At 35.0% G+C, this 27,936-nt stretch overlaps 1 protein-coding gene across 3 annotated transcripts in view; it reads right to left on the bottom strand.

The window, feature by feature from the left end:
• RTN4 (reticulon 4) overlaps positions 1–27,936 on the bottom strand; it is a 72,357-nt gene that overhangs the window by 25,265 nt on the left and 19,156 nt on the right. Inside the window, exons 2-3 of one of the 3 annotated variants that reach the window (XM_049650252.1) lie at positions 24,508–24,564; positions 21,445–23,835 (exon numbers count right to left, since the gene is read on the bottom strand). The exons of 1 other annotated variant lie outside the window; for it this stretch is intronic. In XM_049650252.1, the coding sequence (XP_049506209.1) occupies positions 21,445–23,835; positions 24,508–24,564 (2,448 nt within the window). Of the gene's footprint in view, positions 1–10,184; positions 15,577–21,444; positions 23,836–24,507; positions 24,565–27,936 lie in introns of those variants that run through there. One more of the 3 variants, XM_049650254.1, reaches the window with a different exon arrangement.

A 27,936-nucleotide genomic window follows, 5' to 3' on the forward strand; every position in this document is an offset into this window, starting at 1 on the left:
GTGTCATCTGTCAGAGCTAAAAATAGTGCTACCGTCCATGCCTTACATGCAAAAGTCATCCAATTACATTTTGCCTCAAATCAAATTCTTACTAGCTCTTCCTTGAATAGCCTGAAGCCAGGTTTCAATTTTAAAATCTTTTGTCTAGGGGGGAAAAGCTGAACTATTTGGTCCTAAAAATACTGTTAAGTACAGGGAATGGCTGGGCAGGACAATGCCTCTTCCTAAGCAAAAGCAAATATTAAGTTTTCTTTAATAAAGTCAGGCAGTTAAATAAGAAACTAATAAACATATATTATTAAAGTTATAATAAAAATTGTTATTTTTCACAACCATAAGCTTTATATAAATCATTATGTATTTATTAGGAACCACAACTTTAAATCAATTTCTTCCCAATTGCCAGGAAAAGCTGACTCAAACTCAGAGTTGATCATTTAGCCCCGTGTAATAAGCTTTTACCACCACCAAGTGAGCACTCACCAAGCTAATAAATGACAGGTGGAGGTCCAGAAAAAGATCTGTGCAGAGCGGGAACTTAACTCTTTAAGCAAAGACAGTTAAGATGGGCTTGCGTCCTGTTTCTTCCTTCGACTTACAATCAGTATGACCTAGACTAGATCACTTAACCTAGTTTCCCCATATATAAAATTAGAAAACAGACATCAAACTAAGTAGTTAGTTGAAGCTGAAAAGAGATTTCACAGATGAACTAACTAGTTCATTAGCCAACAGTGGGGCAAAATGATCCAACACAAAGCCTCTTTTACAATAAAGTCTTGAATATCTCATGTAATTTATTGAATACTGTACTGAAAGTGAAAAACAGATTGGTTGTGTAAGTTGCTTGATGAACTAACTAGTATCTTATGAGACAAAGTCAAGCTGGGCAATCAAATATTACATGCAATGCTTATTAACTAAGCCCAGATTTTTTTTAAGGGTGATTCAACTTTCTCTGAAAGCACTGCTAATTTAGTTTCAGTGAGCAGTTCAGATTGATGGATCCCTACTATTGCTACCAAGTATTTCAACCAAATAGTTGACAAAAATACTAGCATCTCTCTTGGTCATCTGCTCTTCCCTGTAACTAGAGTTTCTGAGAAGATCTCACACAATTTCAGGTCCTTGTCTCTTTTATCATTAAATCTTTCCCTGCTTTACTTCCAACAACATTACAGTATACTGACCAATTTCAACCACCACACACCTGCAGAAAAAGCATTTCAAGTAAAATCAGCATAAACTCTATGCCTGCTTTTTCTATAATAATTTAGTAATCCCCTATTCTGAGCAAGGAACTGTTCTGAGTAATTTGCATACATTATCACTAATCTCATTCCTCTACTAAGTATTTACACATGAGGCAGGTGAGGCTTAGAGGTATTAAATTATTATGTAAGGTCATAGATTGAAATTCAGCTCTGACCATGAAAGTCTCACTTTTTCCACCATACCACATTTTGTGTTTAAAGGAATATATCAGTACTCGTACAGGCCTCATTTGTAAGTTAAATTCATCAATTTACTTAAGTAGTTCATGTATCTTTCAATACTTCCTTTAACCCCACATTCTGGGGCGCCTGGGTGGCTCAGTCGGTTAAGCGGCCGACTTCGGCTCAGGTCATGATCTCTCGGTCTGTGAGTTAGAGCCCCGCATCAGGCTCTGTGCTGACAGCTCAGAGCCTGGAGCCTGTTTCGGATTCTGTGTCTCCCTCTCTCTGACCCTCCCCCATTCATGCTCTGTCTCTCTCTGTCTCAAAAATAAATAAACGTTAAAAAAAAACCAAAAAACCCACATTCTATTTCTAGCTTTATTAAAAGGCAAAAAATACAGCAGAAGATAGATTCTAATTTCCCACTTCCAATTTCTCTAAACCATGATAATTTTCCCTCCACAGGAAAATTTATATAGCTAATTCCATTTTCTCTAAGGTAAAACTAAATAAATATCTTCTCCCTGAGCATGTTAAATTTACATAGTCCTAACCAATGATTCTCCCTGCCTGCACAAACTTAAACAATTCCCAGTTGTAAAGTATGTAAAAATAAGGACTCTTCCTATAAAACACCTGAGTTCTGGTAACTTTGGTTAAGTATGGAGTCATTATTTTAAATTACTAGAATTGATCCAGACGTATACAAATGTAAACCTAAAATTAGAACAGACATTGGTTCAATGTTTAAATTTTATTTCTTGTTTACTATACAAGACTATACAAACTATACTATACTATAGTTTAAATTTTATTTCTTGTTGGCATCTGAGCATTACAACATTACAAGAAATAGGAACCAAACCTTAGGAGTAGAAAATCACTGCTCAAAATTCTATTTTCTACTAATAAACTAAATGGAAAACACACTATTCCCTAACTCTAGAAACTTGAAAATCTTAACAGACTGGAATGGCGGAGGGCACTCAAAGCAAATTATTAGTACAAGGAAAGAAAATGAACTTCAGTAGTAGGTAAACCAATGATATTTAAATAGTCCCTGACTTAGATGGTTCTACGTTGGATGGTGCGAAAGCAACGCATATTCAGTAGACACCATACTTTGAATTTTGATCTTTTCCTGGGCTAACGATATGTGGTATGATATTCTCACTTGATGCTGGGCAGCAGCAGTGAGCTGCAACTCCCAGTCAACCATGGGATCACGAGGGTAAGCAACTTACACAAGCAATCTGTTTTTCACTTCAGTACAGTATTCAATAAATTACATGAGATATTCAACACTTTATTGTAAAAGAGGCTTTGTGTTGGATCATTTTGCTCCACTGTTGGCTAATGTATATATTCTGAGCATGTTTAAAGTAGGCTAGGCATTCTGGAAAACAGTATGGAGGTTCCTCAAAAAACTAAAAATAGAACTACTCTACGACCCAGCAATTGCACTACTAGGTATTTATCCAAGGGATACAGATGTGCTGTTTCGAAGGGACACATGCACCCCAGTGTTTATAGCAGCACTATCGACAACAGCCAAAGTACAGAAAGAGCCCAAATGTCCATCAATGGATGAATGGATAAAGAAGATGTGGTATACACATACAATGGAGTATTACTCGGCAATCAAAAAGAATGAAATCTTGCCATTTGCAACTACGTGGATAGAACTGTAGGGTATTATGCTAAGCGAAATTAGTCAGAGAAAGACAAATAACATATGTTTTCACTCATATGAGGACTTTAAGATACAAAACAGATGAACATAAGGGAAGAGAAGCAAAAATAATATAAAAACAGGGAGGGGGACAAAACATAAAAGACTCTTAAATATAGAAAACAAACAGAGGGTTGCTGGAAGAGTTGTGGGACAAGGGATGGTCTAAATGGGTAAGGGGCATTAAGGAATCTACTCCTGAAATCATTGTTGCACCATATGCTAACTAACTTGAATGTAAATTAAACAATAACTTTAAAAATTTTAAATCAATTTTTAACCAGTAAAAAAAAATAATAAAGTAGGCTAAGCTATGATGGTTAGTAGGTTAAGTGTATTAAATGTATTTTCAACTTACAGTATTTTCAATTTATGATGTGTTTATCAGATGTAACCCCATCATAAGTCAAGTAAGATCTGTACTTCTATAACCATTTATACCTATCATTCACACTGAATATAAATGCTCAATGAATAGCTGATAGTACAGACGATTAAAGGAGGTAGTATTCATATCAGAATACTAAATAACATATTTTACATTATTTTAGTTTATATGAGAAAAATACACAATGGGAGCATACAACAAAGAACAGCTATAATTCCTGTTATTCTTATGAAAATCATAATTTTAACAAGTCTGTAGTTTGAGAGTAGAAATCACTGAATCTATGTCAATGCCTAGCTTTTAACAATGGACCTGCAGAGATACCATTATCATTTGCTAATTTTTAATCTTTAAGTTTCTTTGAGCTCCTTAAGTAAATGCTATATAGAATAAATATAAGATGGTGGTGATACAGTATTTTAGGAGAGACAACAGTATTTTAGTGTCTATCAATACCTAACATAAGTATCTGATGGTGATTGGACTGAAACGTGAAAGCCAGTTTACACACACACACACACACACACACACACACACACACACACCAGTAACAAAAGTCAGCATTATCCATGATGAAGTACAGAAACAAAAAATTTGGTCTCAGAATACTACTTCAAAGATGCAAAGAGAAACACTGGTTAAATTAAATTTAATAACATAATTTGGCCTAAATTCTAGCATGAGATGAGTTAAACTGAATAAATAACAAGGGAACCTAGAGATCAGAATAAGAATTTTATTCAATGCTTAAGTATTTTTCCTATATTCAAGCATGTAATCCAATCTCTAAGGACAAAGAGAAACTATACTCCTGGCTCACAGAATCCTCACTAGGCTTAACATTTTGACAATACTCAACAACTAACCACACCTACCCTCTTTCACTGCTAATGTGAAAGATTACTGCCTATTTTATTGCAGAGTAAACACCATACAAAAAAGAAATATACACCATGTTCAATAAGATGATACAGCCTATTAAATGAGCAAAAATCAAAACATGGGTCAATTTACATTTTTCAATCTTCAGTTGTTCAAGTACAAATAGAAATTGTAAAATAAAAACAAAAGCCCCATGCCATAAGCTATGTGGTCCTGAATAATTTAATCTCTTTACTCTTCTTGGTTTTCTTACCTATAAAATGAGGAAGTGAGAATAAAACACTAGTAAGATGCCTTGTCTGCGTTTTTCAAGAATATATGTATAGGGTTCCAGGCCAGGAATAAACCCCGCTGAACATCACAACTCTCAGCCAGCCTCTTACATCACTGAGGTGTACAGAATCAATGAAGAAACCCAACGATGAAACCACCACTGTCTCTGCCTTCACGGAGTTCACAGGCTAGATATACATGTAAATCTAGAGACATATCTATATACATCTATACACCTACCTATAGATATAGCTCTCTTGACTTTTTCTAGCTTCTAAATTCCACAAAGGCAGAAACAGAGGTGGCTTCATTGATCAGTCTCCTTGTTGACTCTGTACAGCTTGCAGGAACACTGGAGAACCTCCACATGGGAGGATAAGTAAAGACCACAAGGAAGACTGGGGCTTTGGTAAGTAATACTTGGGCAAAATGAAATGGGAGAAGGGGCATTCTAGACAGAAAAAAGACAAGCAAGTTCAAAGAACTAGCATATTTAGGGAACACGTCCTTCAATGTGTCTATAGACAGAGCAATGAGAGACAGGTTATAATAGTTAGGACTAAACCACAGAATGCCTTTTGAAAGTCCAGGATAGACAGTATGAACTTAATTTGAAAAGTAAAGAAAAACTCCTTAAGTGCTATGATTATAGCGACACTTTAGGAAGATTAACTTGGCTGCAATACATAGGATTTACTGGGAAAACCAGTTAAGAGTCTCAGTAAGGAATTAGGAATACCCAAACTTGGATAACTAAATAAAAGAGAGAGGGTATTTCCACCAACGCTCCCACATAGAAGACTTTAAACCACAGATAGAGGAAAGCATTCGCAAATTTATTTTTTAATATAAACCTGGTTCTCATCAAGTGATTTAACTACTTAAAACTGACTATCTTAGAGTTAAAACCATCAGAAATGCATATGGCCGAAGCTTCAAGACAGACACTTCCATACATTTGTATAATACTTTGTACCATCTTAAAATAATAATAATTATTATTATTTGTATCATCTTTCTGGAGGGCAATTTTGCACCATGAACCAAAAGCCAAAATACTATAAACCAGCAATTTGGAAATAATCATGGATAAAAACAAAGATTTATATTCACTTTAGCATTGTTTATACTTGCAAAATCATGAGGAACTTGAATACTTAACTAGGGGAGATTAATTGTACATACTTAGAATACTATAGCCATTAAAACAATATAGAACATTTTTTAAATGAAAGATATTTCCCCATTTAGTGAAAGATTACAGAACAAAATGTACCATATGTCCCCCAACACATACACACACACACCACTAAAAACACCAAAACAAAACCACTCCATGTGAAACAACAGTTTTACTCTTTAAGACACCTAATACAACAAATATGTATATACCTATATATTTCTCTATATATATCTGTATCTGTGTATATACAAATATAGTGTTGTGCTAAACCAAGATGTGAAAGAAATATCAAATGACTGCCTAAACATTGGGTTTCAACTAAATTTAGAATGGAAAGCAAGGACCTTCCTCCCAAAAACAGGTCTCAAAATTGATTAACTCCACAGTTCCCTTCTGAGGTACTTTTTGGCTTTCACAGGAGTTAAGGGAGGCATTTATTTCACACAGCAAGATTCTTGCTCCTCTCTACCTGAATGTCAGTATGCACATATAACTGTACCCACATATCGGGTCACGTGGGTGGCTCAGTTGGTCAAGCGTCCGACTCCTAATCTTGGCTCAGGTCATAATCTCACAGTTTGTTGAGTTTGAGCCCCACGTTAGGCTCTGTGCTGACAGTGCAGAGCCTGCTTGGGATTCTCCCTCTCAAAAATAAATAAACATAAAAAAAACCTTAAAAACAAACAAACAAACATACCCACATACTTAGTTAACATTAAGCCTCCAAAGAAACTGAAAGTGGTTTATCAGAAGTAAAGACCAGGGGGCCAACAAGGACCTCTGCAAAGAAATATGTTCCACAAGTGGGCCAAAAGCAGTTCGTCTTAAGATCTAATCAAATTGGATTTTAATGCTAGGGACACTTCTGTCCCCACACTACAGAAACTTCTCTCAAAGATCGCCTACAGCGTGTTAACTGCCAAATTCAAAAAGCATTAGTAACCAAGGACAGTGTTGCACATGTTCCTAAAATTCATTCAACAGGGTCTGCAACCATTTCTCAATCTTCATAGTAAACAGCTTTTCTGTAGTATTTAGCCATTCCAATTTCCAATTCTTTATCATTAAACCGGACGTTTCTCTGAGCTTCAGAGAAATTCTATAGTCGTTTCAAATTTCAAGCTTCTAAAACTGAACTTGGCATCATTTGTGCCTATTTCCATGGACACTAAAAAGCACTGGCACTGCCAGTCTCAACGCGACTGAATCTCATGTTGTCCTTTGAAAACCTCCCTCATTCTAGTCCTACAAATCTATGTCAGATGTCAAGTATTACTCGCTTGAGTTTCTCAAATCTGTCACTTCCTTTTCATTCCTATTTCAGGCCAAGTTCGGGCACTATTTGCTTTAAATCTGGGCACAAATACAGTCATCCTAACTTCTGCCTCTAAGTACTTGAATTTATCTTTTACAGCACCCCAAACCAGTCTTTCAAACCGGATAATCATTTTATCATTCTTAACTTTAAAACTTCCAAAAGCTCTTTATTTCCTTTATGATAAAATCCAAAAGCCAATGTCCTCTGCAATCTGGTCCAGGGTATCTTTTCATAAAGACAGAGAACTTCAAAACTGGAAGCCTAGAAATCATGCAAATGAGGAAACTGAATCAAGACCAAAAAGGCTAAGTGCCTTACTCTGGCCAAAATTAAATTACCAGACCAGAAACTTAAAAACCAAGATCAGTATTTCCTAAATTTGCCTGATTATAACATTACTTACACCAAGATGTTTAATATACAGATTGCCAGACCCTTCCCCTGTCAATTCTGATTCAGTAGGTCTGAGTACAATCACAGGACTCTGACTATTTAAGAAGCACTAGGTGATTCTCTCTCATCTTCAGGGAAGTTTGAGGAAACCTGACCTAAATCTTGCAAATCTTCTACATTCTTTGACTGTATCAATCTTACCTTTCAACTACTGTCTTATAAATACTGTTCTATCCAAAAAGCTCTACTCACTTTCACTTATACCTTGTTTAGAGGTTATATCACATTTTTCCACCCTACCCAACCCTCAAAACCTACTCATTCCTTCCTATTCTAACCTCTTCAAAATCTTAATCAATGCTTTCCATATAACCCCAATAATCAAGTACCCATACGGATCTCAGGTATTATGTAAGTATGGTGCTAAGAATAGAAAACTGAAGATTAAAAAACATATAGAAGAATATAAATTATTACTATTGGTCTTGGCCTGAAAGATAAAATGTCTTACTTTGCCTAATCAGCAAAAACAACCAAACAACTTTTTAAAACACTGAAATCAAAGTATCTCTCATTTTTGTCACACTATTCTACTTCATCATCGTTATGAGGCCTGACTTGTATTTCAACCCTGGCACTGGAGGCAGGGAGGGGAACAGCAGAAAAAAATATGGACCCAAGTATTTTTTTTAAATGTACCTAGAGTCTAGATTTGAGCCCAGATCATAAAATGAAAAACACTCATTTCCTCACATATGAGGAAAACTCATTCTATGGCAGATTCACCTCCTCAGTCATTTCCATTTAAGTTGTAACCTATAATCTACAACATTAAAATTAGCTGCTGATAAATAATAAAATAGAACTTCACCAGTAAATCAGAAAGACAGGTACCAAGCAAAAAAACAAAACAAAAAAAAACGAACAAAAAAAAAACCAAAGACAAGCACTAAAATATTAAGCCATTCCATTTAACATACAGGCTCCCGGAGAGCTCTAAGAGTAAATATAATTTTATACTGAGTGTCTAAAAATAATCAAAATAAATCTCTGGCATAATATGGGCTATACTGGATCTTAATTTCTCCTGTGTCAAAATATCCCTAAATTCAGCAAGTAAATAACTTAAGATGTTATTAAATGGTCTAAGATGGAAATTATTAATACAGAACCTTCATATCTGCAGAGTAGGCCCTGATACAACTTTTTCCCTATTTTTAAGGCTTGTTTTATTGTACTGTTATCACTACTAACAATTTAATTATCAAAAACTAGTATATCGATTCACCTTTCTTTTGTAATGCTAATGGTCAGAAAGATGAAATAAAAATCGTTCTTTTCCTTAAATTCCCATATAAAGAAACCATAAAGGTAAAATTTCAAAGCTGTACAGTTTTCTATTCTTTAAATTATAATAAAAATCTTTCTAATATCTGAGTGTGAACTCAATCTCAAACTCACCTTTTCCCCACCTTTCTTTATTGAACCAATTTTTAAAAGGATGTTATGAACATTACTGTAATTAGCCCCACATATTGCTTTTAGAAACATTATTACCAATCCTGCTAATAATTCTGCCATAAAAGGAAATAACATTTTTTAGAAACTATAAAACTTGAATATGGCCAGAAAAAAAATTGTGTTTAGTAAGGTCTACATGGACTACTTAAAAATAGTTCTAATAATTGTTAACAATTTATTATGAGTGGTCAGATATATAGCCTACCACCTTCTCTTTTTTAAAAAAATGGGACACTTAACCCATTTTTAAATATTTTTAATATATTAAATATTTTTAATTTTAAAAATATTTTTTAATAAAGTATTTTTAAAATATTCATTACAGTCAACATTTTATCAGTTATGGGCTTAAATTCTTACACAATGACCCACTGAGACTTGAAAGGATCTGCTGGGCTTTCAAGGGGGAGGAAAGGGGATCAAGATCACTGATTGGTTACTACAAGGACAAAGGTTAACAACTTAAATATAGACATGCATTTAAAACTACTGTGCATACATTTTAATGATTTCAAGATACATAAAAATATAATCTACTTAAAAAGTGAATGGTAATGACTTTAAAGGTTTAAACAGATTTCCAAAGAAGAAACAAGCTTATTGCAAACGCAGTATTCTGCTACCTACAAATCTTGGATAGAATTTCAGCTACACCAAATCAGCTTTAAAAAAAAAAACAAAAAAAAACGTAGTCACAGAAAATGTCATTATGTAATGCAAAGATAGCTATGTACATTTATCACACCAAAGTGACCAACAAGTGAAATATGTTAAAATTATATTGTTTACAATGTGCAAGATTAAAGAATAGAACCTAATCAACTACAGGACTGTGAAGCCTAAATCAAATGCCAGTGAAACAGAACAGCATGACATTTCCTCATACACAACCAAATATAAAAACACATACCAAATAGCTGTTTTAATCCTTTACTCCTAAACCTTTCATAGGTTTCATTTTCAATCCAAAATGTGTCTAAAATTGCAAAGTTTATTCATAGAAACATATTACCGGTCACACGAAAAAAACTGAAAAGAAGATTAAAAAGCAGATATACCCTTATCCTTCCAATTTTTCTTCTGACAGTCCATCTCTTGTCACGATCTGCCCCCTCCAGATGCAATTATCAATTATGCATACCAACAGAAAAGCTGCAACTGCACAAATCTACCCTGTGAGACATGAAATATCCGTTTCCTCAACCGAAGTCTGCAGTCTCTGCTGCACAACTGCAGCAGGACTGAAGTCACCTGACGTCTTCTGGGTGTGGAACAGTCTGACGCAGTGCAATCTGTAACTAGGCTACTAATACTCAGGCACTACCGCCTTCTTCCTATGTGTTTATTGTTCTAGTCTTTTGCTTGTTGCTCATACCAAAGGGAGCTACTTTTGCAGGGGGAGGGGAGTGCTACCAAAGAAAGGAAAGGAAGGTTGTTCTTGTGACACAGTTAACCATTGATTATATGCGAAATGTACTTACAGCCATATGCAAGTTTTTTCTTTTCGTACATGGGTGAATTATGCTGCTGGTTTTGTCTCATTTAAAACTCTAAAATCAATAGTTATCTAATAAGATAAAAATGGACTGATCCAAAGAAAAGTAATAGCTTAAATTTCAACCCTGGGAAATGCTGAATCTCTTCTTACTTTCTCCCGTTTATTAAGGCTTAGAGCATTCAGCATTTTGTATCCTTATGAGGGTATAAGTAGAGAATCACAAAGTCAAATTATTAATGTTTACTCAGTGTATGCTACTTCAAAAGAAAAAAGGTTTTATTTTATCTCGGGAGTCTCATCTTTCTAATGTAATGTTCTCTAGTTTTTCTTCTTTTACAATTATGGAAATCCAGACTTAAGAATACACATTTATTCCTAATCATCACCTGCTACAACTCAATCTTTCAATAAATATCTATCAAACATTACTGCAGGTACTATTAATAGACCCAGCTTGAAGAGAAATATTCATGTGCTAATTATATCATTTGCCTTGGGAAAATGACCTAAGACCAAACCAGAATTGAACTGAAAAATACAAAAACAAATCTATACATAGAATTTCTGAAATTTTTGCTCAACTATATAAAACTGACATTCATTCCAGTGCAGAAAATTATGTCTTTACAAATGTTCCACAACTGGCTGAACTGATTCAGTGTTTAACCAAGCAAAGGGCAACATAAAATGAGAAATCAGCTAAAACATTTTAAAATGTGTAATATAATGAAGTATTATAAGATATATAGTCTATGTACTATACTTCTTAAGACTACATAGCTACACTGAAATTGGTATAATATTTTCTGGAACTTCCTGTAAAAAACTCTGCAAAATCCTTAGTATCAGAAGTGGCCTGGTCAAGGACTCAGTTCTTTCACTATCTGCATTTCTAACTCCATACATAAAAAAAGCAAAGTAATTTTTAAAGAGTCTACTATTCTAAGCTTAAAAGTTAATACCTAACTTTAAATTTTATTCAATGGACCTATGCATAATGGAGTATTTGACAACTCTGTTGCTAAGTTATACTATGGCTAAAAAAGTCTGGCTTCTCCAAACAATAGTTTGAAATCTCAAACTGTTCAGTAAGTATAAAATATTTCCATAATACTTATTTTCTAACAATGAATCCTTTGAAACTGAAGACATGTAAATACTTTTGTATTAGAATAAAGCACTCAAAAATAGTACCCAAACTGTTTTCAAGTCAGAGATTACTACACAAATAGGAGAGAGGGGGGAAAAAAGATTTCTTGAGACAAAGGTATTTACCATTTATACTTTTCACCTGCGCTGGTACTTGATTTGACTCAAAATATTTAATAACAGTCTCAGAGAGCAAGAATGTGTAATAATAACCATTTACCTACATATTAAATACACTTGGGGCACCTGGGTGGCTCAGTCAATTAAGCATCTGACTTAGGCTCAGGCTGTGATCTCACGATTCCTGAGTGAATTCAAGCCCCACATCGGACTCTGCTGACAGCTAGCTCAGAGACTGGAGCCTGTCTTCGGATTCTGTCTCCTCTCTCTGTCCCTCCCCTGCCCGCACTATCTCTCTCTCACAAAAATAAATAAAACATTACAAACAAACAAAAAACATTAAATACACTTAAAAGCTCCCCTGGTAGATTAAAAGTCAAAACAGGAGCCTTAAAGTTTGATCTTATATAATGATATCTAATTCTTTAATTATTAAGATCTTTGCAATTGAAACTACTAAGTTTACAGGAAAAACTAACTCATGTAAATCAAGTGACATTTGCCCATTTCTTTCTTAAAAAGTTTTAAAAGGGTTCAGTTTGGTTAGTTAAGCAAAAAAGTGATTAAATATAAATACACAATAAATAATACAAATCTGTTAAAAATATAAAACCATATGGGCTATGCTTATAGTGAGGATCAAATGAGTTAGTGTAAGCAAAAGGCCTTAGGACAGTGGCCTGACAAAAAGTAGGCCCTATATAAGCCTTAGACATTATTGTTATGCTACAAATAATAGTCAAACTAGTAGGGACGAGGTACATAAACCACATCTAAAAAAGCATATATATTAAGCCATTCTAGGGACTAACCCAAAACCTTTGTAAACAAGCGCAAGCACATGCGCACACACATGCACACACATACTTTGCTACACAGTTCTATTATACTCCAGCTCAGAAAAATTTTTATAGGGAGAGTTTATAGGTCCAACATTAAATCCCAACATAACAGACAAATAAAGGACATAAATCTGTTAGAAACTTACCTTCATATTTTGTTTTCCTTCAAATATTTAATATTTCGTTTTTAAAAAATGAATACTTTCAAGGACAATTTTCAAACATAAGAGATACATCCCAACTTGTAAAACAGCACTTTGATTATTTGGGACAGAAACCTATTTTTCCTTAAAAGTAAAGGCTTTCAAAGGAGGGGGCCACAGAAGATTCCTTTATTTACAATGCAAGTAAAATAAAAGTGCAGTCTAATTTTAAGTCTTACAGTATATGCAGAGGAGTGGAAGGCATTTTCCTCTTTAAAACTCAAAATCAGCCTTACACAGAACTTTTGAAATAAATTGTTCAAAGTTCATATTTGGCAACTTCCCACTCCTCAATATCCACATCCCCAGTACTTCTTCCAAGCATGAGAAAAATAAATGAAAACCTGCCCAAGCATAATCCTAACTCCTTCCCAAAGGATATCATGCTCTAAAATTACCTAGATTTCTCTTTTCCTCATACCTTGAATAAAAACTCTCATTTTCTTAGTGTACTTAACCTCACCAGTAGAATCATATGATTAAATCATTTCCTGCTAAAGAATAAAAATTCCTTTCTCTGTAACCTGTTAATGAATTGTGTGTGTGTGTGTGTGTGTGTGTGTGTGTGTGTGGCTTGCATCTGTAAGTGGCAAGATTTCAGACTCAAGACTGTATTTTGGAATAGGCAGCAATACCTAAGCAGTAAGTCCACTCCAGCCAGCTTTCCCAAGATATTCCTCCTTTTCCATTTCTTTCCTTCCTCTACTTCTCAATCCCAGAAAAAAATCAAGTTTTTATTTGTTTTTTTTCCCCACAATATTTAGAAATCAAGGGAAATAAATGAAAAAGAGGTAGTCATTTAGATTTAAAGTGTTACTAAGTTGGGGATTGCTAGTATACCATTCTTAATAGCTAAAATAAGTATTTCTACTTTCTGTAAACAGAGAACAAGATTCTTTTTTTTTTTAATAAAGAAACAATTACGGTTACACAGGAGCTTCAAACTTATTTAAATATTTAATTATTCTGAGCTATACAAAAATATGAAACTAAACATATGTCCCATTACTGAAAGGTATTAACCAATGTTGCTTAATACCATACGCAGTATCATAATGCCCTCTATGGACTAAATTATAGCACTTCAACATTAACTACTAAATTGAATCTTAAGACATGGCAAAATACTTTAGTCTAGAAAAATGAATGACAATACAACCTCAAATGGGAAAAAAAAAGAGCATTTGAAAGTCTACAATTTCATGTAATTTGCTAAAAATGAATATGAAAGTCCACAGAGAAAGAAATTTAAAGTGATACTACCCAGAACTAAATAAATGCTGGCTTCATGTATTATAATCTAAAATAAATATACAAATTCCAAAAGATCCAAAGCATTTCTAAATTTGGAATTAAAAAATTAATAGTCACTAGGCTCTGGACAGATGTTTTAAAACTTTTCAGTTTTCACTAAAGTAAACAGGTTTAGGGGAATCTTAAAGGTCATTCCATAATGTTTAAAATAACATGATTCAAGCATTGTCTGATTCAACACAATGTGTCAAAATCCTTTTATAAAGTCATTTGTTAATATAAACCAAATATCCACAACTCACTAAATTTCTCTGATCATCTGAATTTATTCCATATGGTCAATTACAGAACATTCCATAGACCTCACTTTTTATATACAACACTAGATGGCACCAACACCCATAGTACAGTAGACTGTCTAATTTTCTAGGCATGCAATCCAACAAAAACTATGTTCTTAATTTTCTGGCTCTTTCTGCCTGACAATAGGGAACTAGAGATCAGAATATAACAGCAATAGAAAACAACTCCACCACCAAGAACACATGTGGGATAAAGGGATCTCTGAGCAGTATTCAAAATAAATTTTAAATAGGTAAGAATCAAGTATAAAAATAAAACCATACATACATACATAAATTTTCCTATGTGAAAACTGAAAATGTCCACTAAAATATAAAATAAAATAAAAATTGTTTGGAAAACTGTAACATAACAGGAGTTTGCATCCATTGTACAAAGAGCTCTCATAAAATCAGAAAAAAGATGAACATCTAAATTTAAAAATGGGCAAAGGGTATGAACAGGCAATTCACAAAAGACATAAAAATAGCCAATAAACACATGAAACATGTTTACTTTTACTAACAATCAAAGATCAAAACTTCAAGATACCACTTCAACCTATTAAACTGGTAAAGGTTTTTCCTTTTTTAAGTGCCAAATTCAGAATGTCTGGAAGGATATCTAAGAAGTAAGTCCTAGCACAGGACTCTGAAAGAGTACAAGGTAGCTTGTTGAGACAGGAAGAAGACTTCGTGTCATAGAGCTCTTTGAATTTTGTATAATATGGAAGTATTACCTATCCAAAAATAAATAAATAGTATCAACTGTAGGTGGTAATGGAGAAATGGATGTTTTCTTACTCTTTTGGGGGGGAAAAATTAGCACCATTTTTCTGACAGCCAAGTTTTGTCAAAACTCTTAAAAATGGTCATACCCATTTACCTAGGGTTTATTTCTAGTAATTTATGAAAAATAGTAATTCAGATATGTAAAATATTTAAATATAGGTTAACAGCAGCCTTATTTATAAGCTAAAAAGTTGGAAACCACCTAAGAATCCAACAATAGCAAACTAGTTAAATTATATACATATTTTATATACATACTTATATTTATGTATATATATGTATACATATATATACAAATTATATACATATTTATATACATACACATGAAATGTAAGCATTAAAAAATCATGCAGCAGCAGAATAAGGACATGGAAATGTCAGCATTATATAAGATACTGATTTTTTAAAGCTATAAACAATATGTAGACTATGATCCCTATTTGTTAAAACACATTTTTTTTACTCCATTCATAAAGTATCTATATGCATTGAAAATAGACAAGAAGAATATATTCTAAAATACTAACAATTACTATATCTGGGCAATGTGATTACAAATTTTTTTCATCTCAATAGTTTACTTCTCAAATTTGTACAATAAGCATGCATTACTACAGAATGTTTCATGTATCATTGATCTGACTTTACTGATAGCAGGTCCTTCAGACAAATTCTAACTACTAAGCGCAAACAGATTAAAACATTTGCTTAAGGTCATACAGCTATAATCCATAATAAAGCCACGATTAGAACTTAGGTCTGTTAAGATGCCCAAAATGAAGTCTTTCAACCACACTACTGTCACCTAACTTTTATAGTACATATTTCATAATTATTTTCAATCTGTACTGGGCTCATAGTGAGCACTAAATAAATCCTCATTAATTTGATATTTAAGTCACATTTGTTGAAGTAAATATAATTGATTCTTTTATTAACAACAGTGCATTTCTAATTTAGCTATATTTACTAACAGATTCCCACCTAAAGGTATTCTACTCAATTTGTTAGATTAAGCGTGTTAATTTTTCAGGGTACTTAAATTTCTTCCTTCTTAAAAAAATTTTTTTTAATGTTTATTTATTTTTGAGAGAGAGGCAGACTGCAAGCAGGGGAGGGGCAGAGAGAGAGGGAGACACAGAATCCAAAGCAGGCTCCAGGCCCTGAGCTGTCAGCACAGAGCCCGATGCGGGGCTCGAGCCCACAAACTGTGAGATCACGACCTGAGTCGTTGGAAGTCGGATGCTTAACAAACTGAGCCACCCTGGTGCCCCTAAATTTCTGACTTTTATCAGATTAACTGCTCAGTGTCAGAATCAAAGTCCAACTAATAATTATCAAAGTATCCTAAATATGCTTACTAAAAATATATTTAAACCAAAATACCAAACCTTAATATCTGTAAAACTTTACTGAGAAATTGCAAAGGCTATAAATTCCTAAATTAATAATAAAAATGTTAAGTTATAAACACTATCTAAAGAAAGCTCTTATTCATGAACACTTTAAGAAGCATATATAAATCTGCAAACGATAATTTTTAATTCTTTACCTAGATAAAAGGGCCCCTTTTAAATGAGTCCTTTATTATGGCAATACTTTATTATGGCAATACTACGTAGATATCACATACTTTAAATAAAATGAAAAAACAATCACGTTGTTGGTGGTTTACACTTCACTCACCGAAAGTTCTAGCAGGTCAGCAAAACAATCCATACTCTAATTATGAACTAAAAATACTCTGTGCATCATTGGCAAACCAACAAACCAACAAACATAGTAAACAATCAATGTCTTTGAAGTGAAGATGTCAGTGGTTTGGATGAGAGACATTAGCACCTTTCCTTACCAACAGCCTACCAACAATAAAGATAGGAGCTGTTCACAAGAGGGTTATTCAGTCTCTACATGGAAGCAAAACTGTTACCTTCATTTTGATATCCCTACATATGGAAAATCATGTGAGAAAAATATACATGGTAACCCAACTTTCTTGACTTTTAAAACCTGTCTTAACATTGGTTACAACACAACATGTATGTAATAAAAGCACAGCACCTCAATTGCTGCAAAATTTAGCATAATAAATGCTCATTCCAAAATGGAAAACGACTGAGAAGGGGAGAAATCCCTTCTAGGTTGGAATCCGTTATTCACCTGTTGGGAAAAAGATTTTCCTTGTGGAATGATCTTCCTTTTGGAATTAAGTTAAGATTACTTAAGAAAGTTATAGCCCAATGTCTGGAATACAGAGGTTCAAAAGTATTGTGCTTACTATATAATTTGCTATGTGACTTCGAGAAATAAGACTAAGTCCCACACAGTGGTGCTGTCATTCATAAAATGGTTCCTTCTTTCTCATCATAGAGACTATGTCAAAGTGCTTGATGTTTAGAAGATTTCCTATAAATGGCAGCTCCCTTTTCCAGATAAAATGAGAAAAATTCAGCTTTTCTCAGTCTTTGAAAATTCTCAAGTTAAAAACCTCCTAAATAGAAAACTTAAAACTGAAAGAAAACTGAAACAAATTGATCTACCTATATTTCAAATGAGAATTATAACCACACTGAAGGCTGGGGAAGAGAGAAGGAAGGGGGAGAAAGGAGGGGTAACTAATCCAAGTAACTTGTACTTGACTATATACATTCAATCTTGGGCAGGATTGGGGTGTAGATTTGCAAAGTAACTTTGAATTATTTTATTGTGTTTACTATAACGATATTAGAAAACATTCTAAAACTATCTTAGAAATATTAAACGATCAAGTAAATGAGTAAATGTGTTAGCTGCCAGGGTTCTCACTACAGAAGGAACATACAAATATGAAAGGAGAGAAGAAAGAAACAATCTTCTGGAAATAGACTCTCAACTAAAAAGAATCAGGGATCCTTCAAGAAATGATTGATTTCAGGGCTGCGGTAGAACAGACATAGATGAGCCTGTATTTTGTTAGGCTAGAAAGTCGGAAGAGCTTCTCTCTCCATCCCAAAAAGAAGGATAGCTGTACATCCTTGGGCCAACCTGAACAGGGCCCTTCTAATCTGGGACAATTTATAAACAAAACAATTAATGAATTATAATTCAGTAATGAATTATAAACCATTAGGGGGAAAAGAGAAACTTATAAATCCATATTTGTAATTAACTAATCAAATCACAGAAAAGCAGAATGCTAACAGTGGCAGAATGCCATGAAATGACTGATAAATGTGAAGGGAGTGTTGGAATTGAAAAATTATCATTTTGCAACCTTAATGGTAAACAGTGACACTAAATCTAGGAGGGAATTTTGATGGGGAGCAGGGTATCTGTAGTCTTGAAATGTCACCCCTCAGACTGCTTATTAGTTCCAAGGGAAGAAGAAAGCAATTATACAGTAAGGAAATGAGGGCCACCTTAACCAGATGATAGAAATTAACCTCATCAATGAGGGACTTAATGAATAGTGGGTACCTTCAGATATGATACTATGAGAAGGGTAAGGGGTACTACACATCTTCATTTTGGCCATGAATCCAAAACCCCAATCGAATCTCTGACAAACAGCAGACAAATGTAAAATAAGAACATTCTATTAAAAAGGGAGATGGGGGCGGGGGGCGCCTGGGTGGCTCAGTCAGTTGAGCGTCGACTTCGGCTCAGGTCATGATCTCACTGTGAGTTCGAGCCCCGCGTCAAGTTCTGTGCTGCCAGAGAGCTCTATGCAGCCTGGAGCCTGTTCAGATTCTGTGTCTCCCTCTCTCTCTGCCCCTCCTCTGCTCATGCCCTGTCTCCCTCTGTCTCTCAATAATAAATAAACGTTAAAAAAAAAAAAAAATGGGAGATGGGGAAGAGCCTACCCTTAAAAAATGTTAATGTAAGGGATAAACACTGGAAATGTAACAGACAAAAGCAGCCAAAAGCAACATGACAACTAAAAGCACAATTTGGCCCTAGACTGGATCTTGTAGTAGATGACACTTGTACAGGACACATTAGGTCACAACAGACACACTGGAATACAGATAGATTAGAAAAGGTACTTTATCAATGTAAATTTATGAAGTTAATAGATGTAGTGAGGTTATATAAGAACATGCCCTTTTTGAAGAACTTAAGGATAAAACAATGTATATAACTTACTGTCAAATGGTTCAGGAAAAACACCTATCAACTCCCTCTGCTCTCTTCTTTACATTCTTCAACTTAGATGCCACAGTCCATCACATCAAACTACTCTCTTACTATTTATTAATCCTCAATTCCTTTGATTCACTCTCCTTCCACTGGGCCCTCTAGCAAAACAGAAGCTTGAATCAATATAAGCATTTGCCTTCCCTGAATCTATACCCAGGATGTTGGGCAAAGTTAGAGAAAAGTCACTCTACCATACAGACTTGTATGGACTCAACCTCCAACCCTGACTGGACTCTTAATACAATGCCTCTCTCTCTCCCTAGTCAGACCTCCTCCACCCAAGCATGTTCTAGTTCATTCTCAGCAAATGACCTAACATACTGCTTTAAATAAACATAAACCACCATACACTCCCTCAACTTCCAGCCACAAAACGAGCAGTATCAACATCCACAGTTTCCCTTCCATTCACTACAATATCTTCCAAAATTGTTCCTCTTCTATATGCCAATTCCTCCACCTGAATTCTGGATCTCATCCTACCCCATCCCCTCCTGACTTTCTACTACCACCTTTAGACTTTCATTCCCATCTTTAAAAAAACAAAAAGGTTCTTCCTCAAGTCTATCCTCTACCTCATTCATGCTATCACTTTCTCCATGATCTCAAATTTCTCAAAAATTAGCATTCAGCATCCATTTGCTCAAGTGTCATTCCCTCAGCACCCCTAGCCCTGCCCATTTACTCTACCTGCCATTGTCATGCCAACACCTTCCCTACTTTTTAACAAGTTCTCAATCCTTATCTTAACCAAGCTCTATTGCATTTGATAATGCTGTCCAATCCTTCCACCTTTAAAGCTTCTCTTTTTCTTGGCTCTCCCTAGTCAATATCTGTGGTTTTAATTACTATCTCTGAGCCCATGATAAACAAACACATATAGCCAAGGTCTCTCAAAAGCTTTATATGTACAACATCCATCACTTCTTGGATACCTCATAGGCACTTTAATACCAAAATATTCAAAGCTGAATTTTTCATCTTCTCTCCTTAAACCCACTTTATTCTCTCATGTTCTCTAACTCAGTTTCTCATACCGCCATATGTGTACTTGAAAACACATGGAACCCAGGGTTAGAGTCATCTCTAACTTCTCCCCTTATCCTTCATGTCCATATCCAATCAAACATCAGGTCCTATGTCTCCATGCTCATCCCACTGCCTTAATATTTATCATCTCCTCTTTCTTAAATTATAGCAACAATCTCTAACCTCGTCTCTCTGCCACTAGTACTGCCCATCTCCAACATATAAATATACTCAGGAAATAGGGAGTAATCACTACACATTTTCATAGAAAACACAATTAAATTAGAATGCTAAATAAAAAACACAGGTGCAAATCACTTTACACAAGTGTGTAAGAATATAGCATCAAAAGAAAAAAAAATGACAATCCCTACTTTTCAGAAGAATTCATAACAGCATACCTCAATTTACACTTTTCAACAAAATACTACTCAATATGCATGACTTTATACCTATTACTGGAAAATACACCAGTATATTGAAATATTGGAGACTTGTTACAGAAATGTTCTTTCATAAAAATTTAAAATCAAGTAATTTCTGGGAAAACAACAGTAAATGCATCTGAAAATATTATGTTTTAGTATCTCCTAATCTCCATGCTATGAGGAAATACTGAAGGAAAAGAAAAGAAAGACATGAAGCCAATTCTAATAAAATTTTCTAGTTCCATGGTGCAATATAAAAAGGAGCAATAAATAATTGTGTGGAAAAAGTTATGAGCAAGGACGAACAGTGAGTGCAAAAAAAAAAACAAAACAAAACACTGAACTTCTGAGACAGTAGTAAAGAATTCTTATCAATGTGATATATTAGACACTATGAATGTAATATACCACACAAAATGTAGTGGAATATTCTGTAAGTCAAAAGCTAGCAAGAAAGTACAAAACAACGTATGGACTGATTACCTGAAGTTTTACTCAGCTCTGCTGAAAATAAAGCAGATGGTGATCTGTTCCCTTGTTCTGTATCAGAAGGGGTTTTTTTCTCAGCTTCTTTCACAAGAACTTTGGGTTTCACTATACTGCCTATTTCGGTTTGAGTGGCCAAAGCAGAAACATCTGGAGGCAGTAAGGGCACCTTCAAAATATCAGACCTATCTTTGGAGAGTTCATCTGGGACATGGACTTTATCTTCATCTTTAGGTTGTACATTCTTGAAAGAAAGGTCATGGGGTAACTCTGAGCAAGGTAATGACCCAGCTTCATCCTGGACATTAGCGATCTCACTTTTGTGGGATACTTCTAGGTCAGTGGTTAATTTAGGAGGAGAATCAGTTTTAGAACTGACAAATGTAGGGAACTCATCTATAATCTCAATTGGAGATGAATCTGAGAATGTTTCACTCTCTCTTATTTTTGCTTCCTTAGCAATAAATAAGCCATCATCTGAATAAACTGCAGCACTGAGCTCCTTCATCTGCAAAGGAATTTTCTCCTTTTGGGTCAGTGTTGAAACTTCATTGGGTAAGAAGGTACCTTCTGTAGTGTCTAAACTGGGCTGAAAAGATTCCAAATAGGGCTTTCCCCCCTCAGGTGGTAGTGAAGCACTGAGTTTTTCCTTATGTTCAGGTTCTATCACTGACTGGGATGAAGTCTCAATCAGATTTTCTCTCACAAGTATCACAGCTTCATCCTGTTTTTGTGGAACTTCAGGTATTGAATCATCACTAAATAAGTCAACTGGTTCAGAATCAGGTGAGGAATCTTCAACTAACTCAGAATGATCAGGCACTGGCTGTGCAACTTTTGCTATTTCTGAGTAATCAGAGAAATCTGAAGTTGGTTCAGTAGGGAGCTTTGTTTCTTTAATTAAATCACATGCAATAGATATATAAGGAGCTTCTGTTTCTTGAACAGCTACCTTAATACTTTCAGGCTCTTTAATTTCTTCCTTTATTCCTGATACATTTTTCAGTGATACACTCATGGCCTCTTCATACGGTGGGGGATTTTCAAGCTCAGGTTTTATGCTTTCGTAATTAACTAAAGAAGGAGCTTCTAATTGTGAAGAAGTGGGCTGCAGTGCAGAAGCACCAGCACTAGGAACTACAGAATTTAATGGTGCTTCCATAACAATATCAGGCAAAACTGGTGACGGAGTAGCTTCGGATTCTTCAAAGGATGGGCAAAGCTGTGCCACAGGGTAGAGGGACTCCTGCATAGCTTCTGATGTTTGAACCAAGTCCATTTTTGTTTCAAAAGCGATCTTCGTGCCTGTAGCTTCATTCAATTCACTTTCACATGCTTCCTGTACTAAATCTGGGGTTAGACCTTCAGCCATGTTTGCCACTGCTTCCTCAGTCACCTTTGACAAATTATCTGTTGTGACATAATCGGTCTCAGAATCCTGTGTTGCTACAAGGAAAGGATTTGATGCTTTGGTACTAACATTCTTCTCTGTTACAATTTGGGCCTTTTTTTCTTCTATCTTTTTTTCATCTGTCTTATTTTCTGAAGTATGATCTGCCAACAAAGGAAAAATGTTTGTTGAAAGGTTTTCAGCTGCTGTCGGGTTAAAGGGAGCGCATGTGATATATGCTCCTGAACCATCTTTTACAGCTTCTGGTGTACTGGGAAAAGAAATATCATCATTACTGCTTTCACTATCTTTTTCATGATTTGTTGGTTCAGGGCTATCGGCAAAACACTTCTTATCCACTTTACTCTCCAACTTGCTCTCTATATTAACTTCAGCAGCCAACACATCACTATCTTGCTTGCTTGTATCTCTCACGTCCCATACTCGTTCAAATGGCTTGAAGTCTGCGTATTCTTCCCTCATAGGAGCTTCTGCTGCAATTCCCTTTTCATTAAAACTATCCTTTGTTTTTTCTGGAAGCATAACTTTGTCCTCTTCTTTAACTGATTCAGTAAGGGCTGCAGGTAACTCTTGTTGATTTCGAAGGATATTATCACTAACTAAATCCTCTTTTTCATCCTTATTCTCTTCCCTAGGGTTTGCTATTATGGCAGACTCTGCTTTTGGAGAGCCACCGAATGATACTCTCATTTCTGAGTATTCCAATTGTGAAAACTCTGTTAAATCTCTGTCTATAAATGGATTTTTTGCCTTCTCTGTGAACTCTTTAGAAGCTTCTGCTGATGTTTCTTGAAGCGTTCCTTCAGTGGGTAATACTGCTGATAAATTACCAAGATATTCATGTTCTTTAAAAGAAGCAGCTGAGAGGGGAGACAGAGAAGGAAGAGAAGCAGCAGTTTCAAGCAGGACAGATGGAAAATCCTCTTGACCAGTGGAAACAGTGTTACCTGGCTGCTCCTTCAAGTCCATAATTTTTTCTGTGACCATGGACAGAAAGGAAAGTTAGAGAATGCCAGCGTTCTCAGAGTTAATGCAAGTTTTATGACAGATTCAAAATACTATTAGTAAAGAGTTACTGTTAACTAAACTTAAATGTAAATAACAATAAATAATAATCAAGTAGTCTTGAATCATTACAGAAAGAATTAAAGCTATTGTCAAAACGTGCATGGCTACAGAGGCAATTGCATGCTATGAAAAGACATAAATCAAGTCTAAGAAAAAAAACCTCAAGTATAATCAATTGAGAAAAGCTACTTCTAACTAGAAGAGGACAAGAGAATTGAGAAGAGGGTGTGGCAGTATAGAAAAGGCACTGAATAATTAAATGCGATAGAGTGGCATTCATTTCTATGAAAGCCTTTCAGCCATAAGCAAGTAAACTGTATTTGGAGAAAAGGACTAATCAATATACAAATGTAAATCAAGGGTCCAAGAATTCCTTACATATAATCAATTATTAATCATGTTCTGCCCATTTGTCTCTTGGACATAGCATATAAAATGCAAATTTCAACTTTTTCAATAGACAAACATTCTTGGAACCATGCTAAATTTTAGTAACTGAATCCACTCTGTACAGAGTTAATAAAACTAAAGAGTCAAAGTTAGAATACACAGAAGATAAAAGGCTAGCAGAAAGAACTTGCCTGCAGAGGAGTGTATCACAGGCTCAGATGCAGCAGGAAGAGCAAAAAGTGTCTCATCTGAAAAACAAATAGAATATAACCTCAGCAGAAATAAAGACAGAGTTTGAAGGAGACTAAAGATAAGAGGAGCAAGCAAGGGTTCAGTTTGTAATAAGTTAACACAAAACTTTTATAAAGAAAAAGCCAAGATGGAAAGGAAAAAGTAGTACCATTAATTTGGATTAAATTATCATTATATATTTATATTATAAAGATGATTAAATCATATCCACAGAACCTATCGTTTTTCAAGAGGCAATAACATGTTTATGTTAAAGAATTTCATAAACCAAAGTAACCTTAAGATATTATTATTCTCAGTTAACATGACATCCAAAGCTTTTATTCACATTTTCAGATAGGTAACTTATTTGCCCTAGTCAAGCCTAAAATTAAAAAGATGCATGAGTAAAATTAATAATTACTTTTGCTTAATCCTTTTTTATTGGCATATGTTCAGTTCAGAAGAACACTTTCAGAGAATCATGCATATTTTCTTATATTCCAGGTTGTCTACCTTTAAAGAAAAACATTCTAATAGTCACTGTGCACTATTCCTTGAGGATATTAGTCCTATGCACCACTGTCCAAATTGCAAAGAAAATACTAATTATCATTAGGAAGATAATTATTATCATCAGTCTTGTTTTGTTTAAAATTAACACTGAGGGATACTTGTTACACTAAGTTCTTTGCATGCAGGAATTCATTTTACTCCTTATAACTCTTTGTTATAAGTGGGGTTAAGATCCCCCATTTAACAGATAAAAAAAACAAAATGAAACAAAAAACACAACTGACTGACAGAGGAGTAACTCACTCCATCTACAACTAAGTAAGACTCAGGGCAATGCAACTCCAGAGCTCATTTTCTTAGCCACTATATGCTATATGTTACGGACTTAATTTTTTTTGTGTCCTCCTCCCCAAAGTTTGTATGTTGAAGCCTTAACCTCCAGTGTGATAGCATTTGGAAATGCGGCCATGCAGAGAGATCATTAGGATTACATGAGGTCATGTGGGGCCATGACTGATACAGTTAGTGCCCTTATAAGAGACACCAGAGCTTGTTCATGCCTGTGTGACAACAGCTCCTCCACTTCCCCCTTCCTCCTCTTCTTCTCTGAGCAACATAAAGAAGCCATGTGAGCACACAGTGAGATGACAGCCACCTATAAGCCAAGAAAAGAGGCCTCAGAATGAAACCTACATTGCCCATATCTTGATCTTAGACTTTCCAACCGCCAGAGCTGTGAGGAATTAATTTCTGTTGTTTAAGCCACACAGTCTGTGGTACTCTGATGTGGCAGCCTGAGACGACTAATGCAGTACCTATTGGTATATTAAGCTTGCACAGCATCACTTTATACCTGCAGCTGGGAGATCTTGAGCTAAAGGTCTTCTGTGGTTTATACTAGAGAAAGGCCTCTAGCAAAAAACAATTTGAGATAGCCTGAAGAATGGCAGGAAGGTATTCCTTTAGTGGAGAGAACCTAAAAAATTTGGATATTTGTATCTGGAAGGACAAACTAGGCAAGGTTGATCAAAACGAAACAGAGATGTGACTATCATTAACGTGGACATACCTTCTAAGGATATTCCCCTTGAAGAATAAGAGAGTTAAATTCACAATGCTGTATAAATTTTAGATAAATCCATACTGGACATGATGTCATATCTAAAGGATTCTTAGATGGGGTGACGAAGGGAAAATTCATTATACGTGTTTTAAAAAGTCTCCTATAACCTAGAACAATAGGTTAGATGGGCAACTCTTCCAAACCAGTAAGACATACCACCTTTTGAGATTTTATAAAACATACACATATAGACAAACTTTTTTTTTCTTTATGTTTATTTATTTTTGAGAGAGAACACGAATGGGGGAGGGGCAGAGAGCGAGGGAAACACAGAAGCCAAAGCAGGCTCCAGTTTCTGAGCTGTCAGCACAGAGCCCAAAGTGGGGCTCAACCCCACAAGCAGTGAGATCGTGACCTGAGCCAAAGTCGGACGCTCAACCGACTGAGCCACCCAGGCGCCCCTGTGTGCACCCTTCTTAAAGATGACTTGCTATGTGATCTTATTTGTTACATAGTTTCTCATTTGTAAAATAAAGGAATTTGAAAATTCCTTTCAGCTAAAATAATGAATTATAATCTTGTATAAAACTGAGACTTGGGGATCAAAGAGCAAAACCAAATAATTACATAGCTACTACATCTAAATAAAAGGTAGCAAATCCTTAACAAAATGGCAGTCTTCTTCACTGAGTTAATATAACTGAAAGCCACAAATGCAGGTCAGTCTTCTTGGAAAGTGAATTCAAAACATGTTACTGATTACTGTTAAAATTAGAGGGAAAACAAACTACAACTAAAATTTTGTGCCAAAAACTTAAAGTATTTTTTAAATGTATCCTTATTCCTATCTAATACCAGAACCTCTCTTATAGTAAAAACTATATTCCTGGCCCTTGACCAATTGAGAAAGTTTATAAACTGGTATTTCAAATATTCACTAAATTTTGAAAAAAAGAAAAACTGTATATTGAGATTCAATCCAAAATTAATCATGAAACAAGAACTGCATTTCTAAAAGCAGTTAGCAAAAAAAAAATTTTTCAGAAAAGATCACTATCATTTGGCCCTCAAGAAGGACAGTTGTTCTGACTTCTCCTGAAACAATCATGGATCATGGGATCAAACTGCCTGGGTTCAAATCCCAGATTCATCACTTACAACTGTGCGATCCTGAGAAAAGTTATTACTTATCCCCTCTGTGCCTACCTTCCTCATCGGTAAAATAAGAATAATAGTACCTCCCTCAAAATGTTGTGCGGGAGGAAGAGGAGAATAAGAAACAGCTTGCCCTAAGTCTCAGGGCTAGGAGGCCAGAAAGCCAGTATGTAAACATGTCTAACTCTTAAGTTATGTGCTTTATCTTTGGAGGGATGAGTTTATAATATAAGTGCAACTGGTGTGAAGTCTTCTTTCTTAATCAGCCCCTCAAGTTTGATCTCCTGAAATATGATAAATTGTCATCCAGGAAATACCCTATAGTTATCTGAAATATTTGGTTATTTTCTTCTACTTCACAATACAATAACATTTAGAGAGACGGTAATGCCGGCCAGGCATTTTTTTCAGATGCTCTTTCAATACTCAAAACCACCCTATGAAGTAGGTACTACTGTTATCCTCATTTCAGAGATGAGGAAACAGGCCTAAGAGTTTAGATAACTTCCCCAGAGTTACAAAACTGAAAAATGATGGATCTGAGACCTGAATCCAGAGTATACAGGTCCATGCTCTTTTCTTTAACTACCCTGCAGTACTTTCTTCCTGGACTTAAGTTTAAAAATTTTTATAAACTAAATTAAGGATGTTAAAG

Source organism: Panthera uncia (genome assembly GCF_023721935.1).
Source record: "Panthera uncia isolate 11264 chromosome A3 unlocalized genomic scaffold, Puncia_PCG_1.0 HiC_scaffold_11, whole genome shotgun sequence".
Taxonomy (NCBI): domain Eukaryota; kingdom Metazoa; phylum Chordata; class Mammalia; order Carnivora; family Felidae; genus Panthera; species Panthera uncia.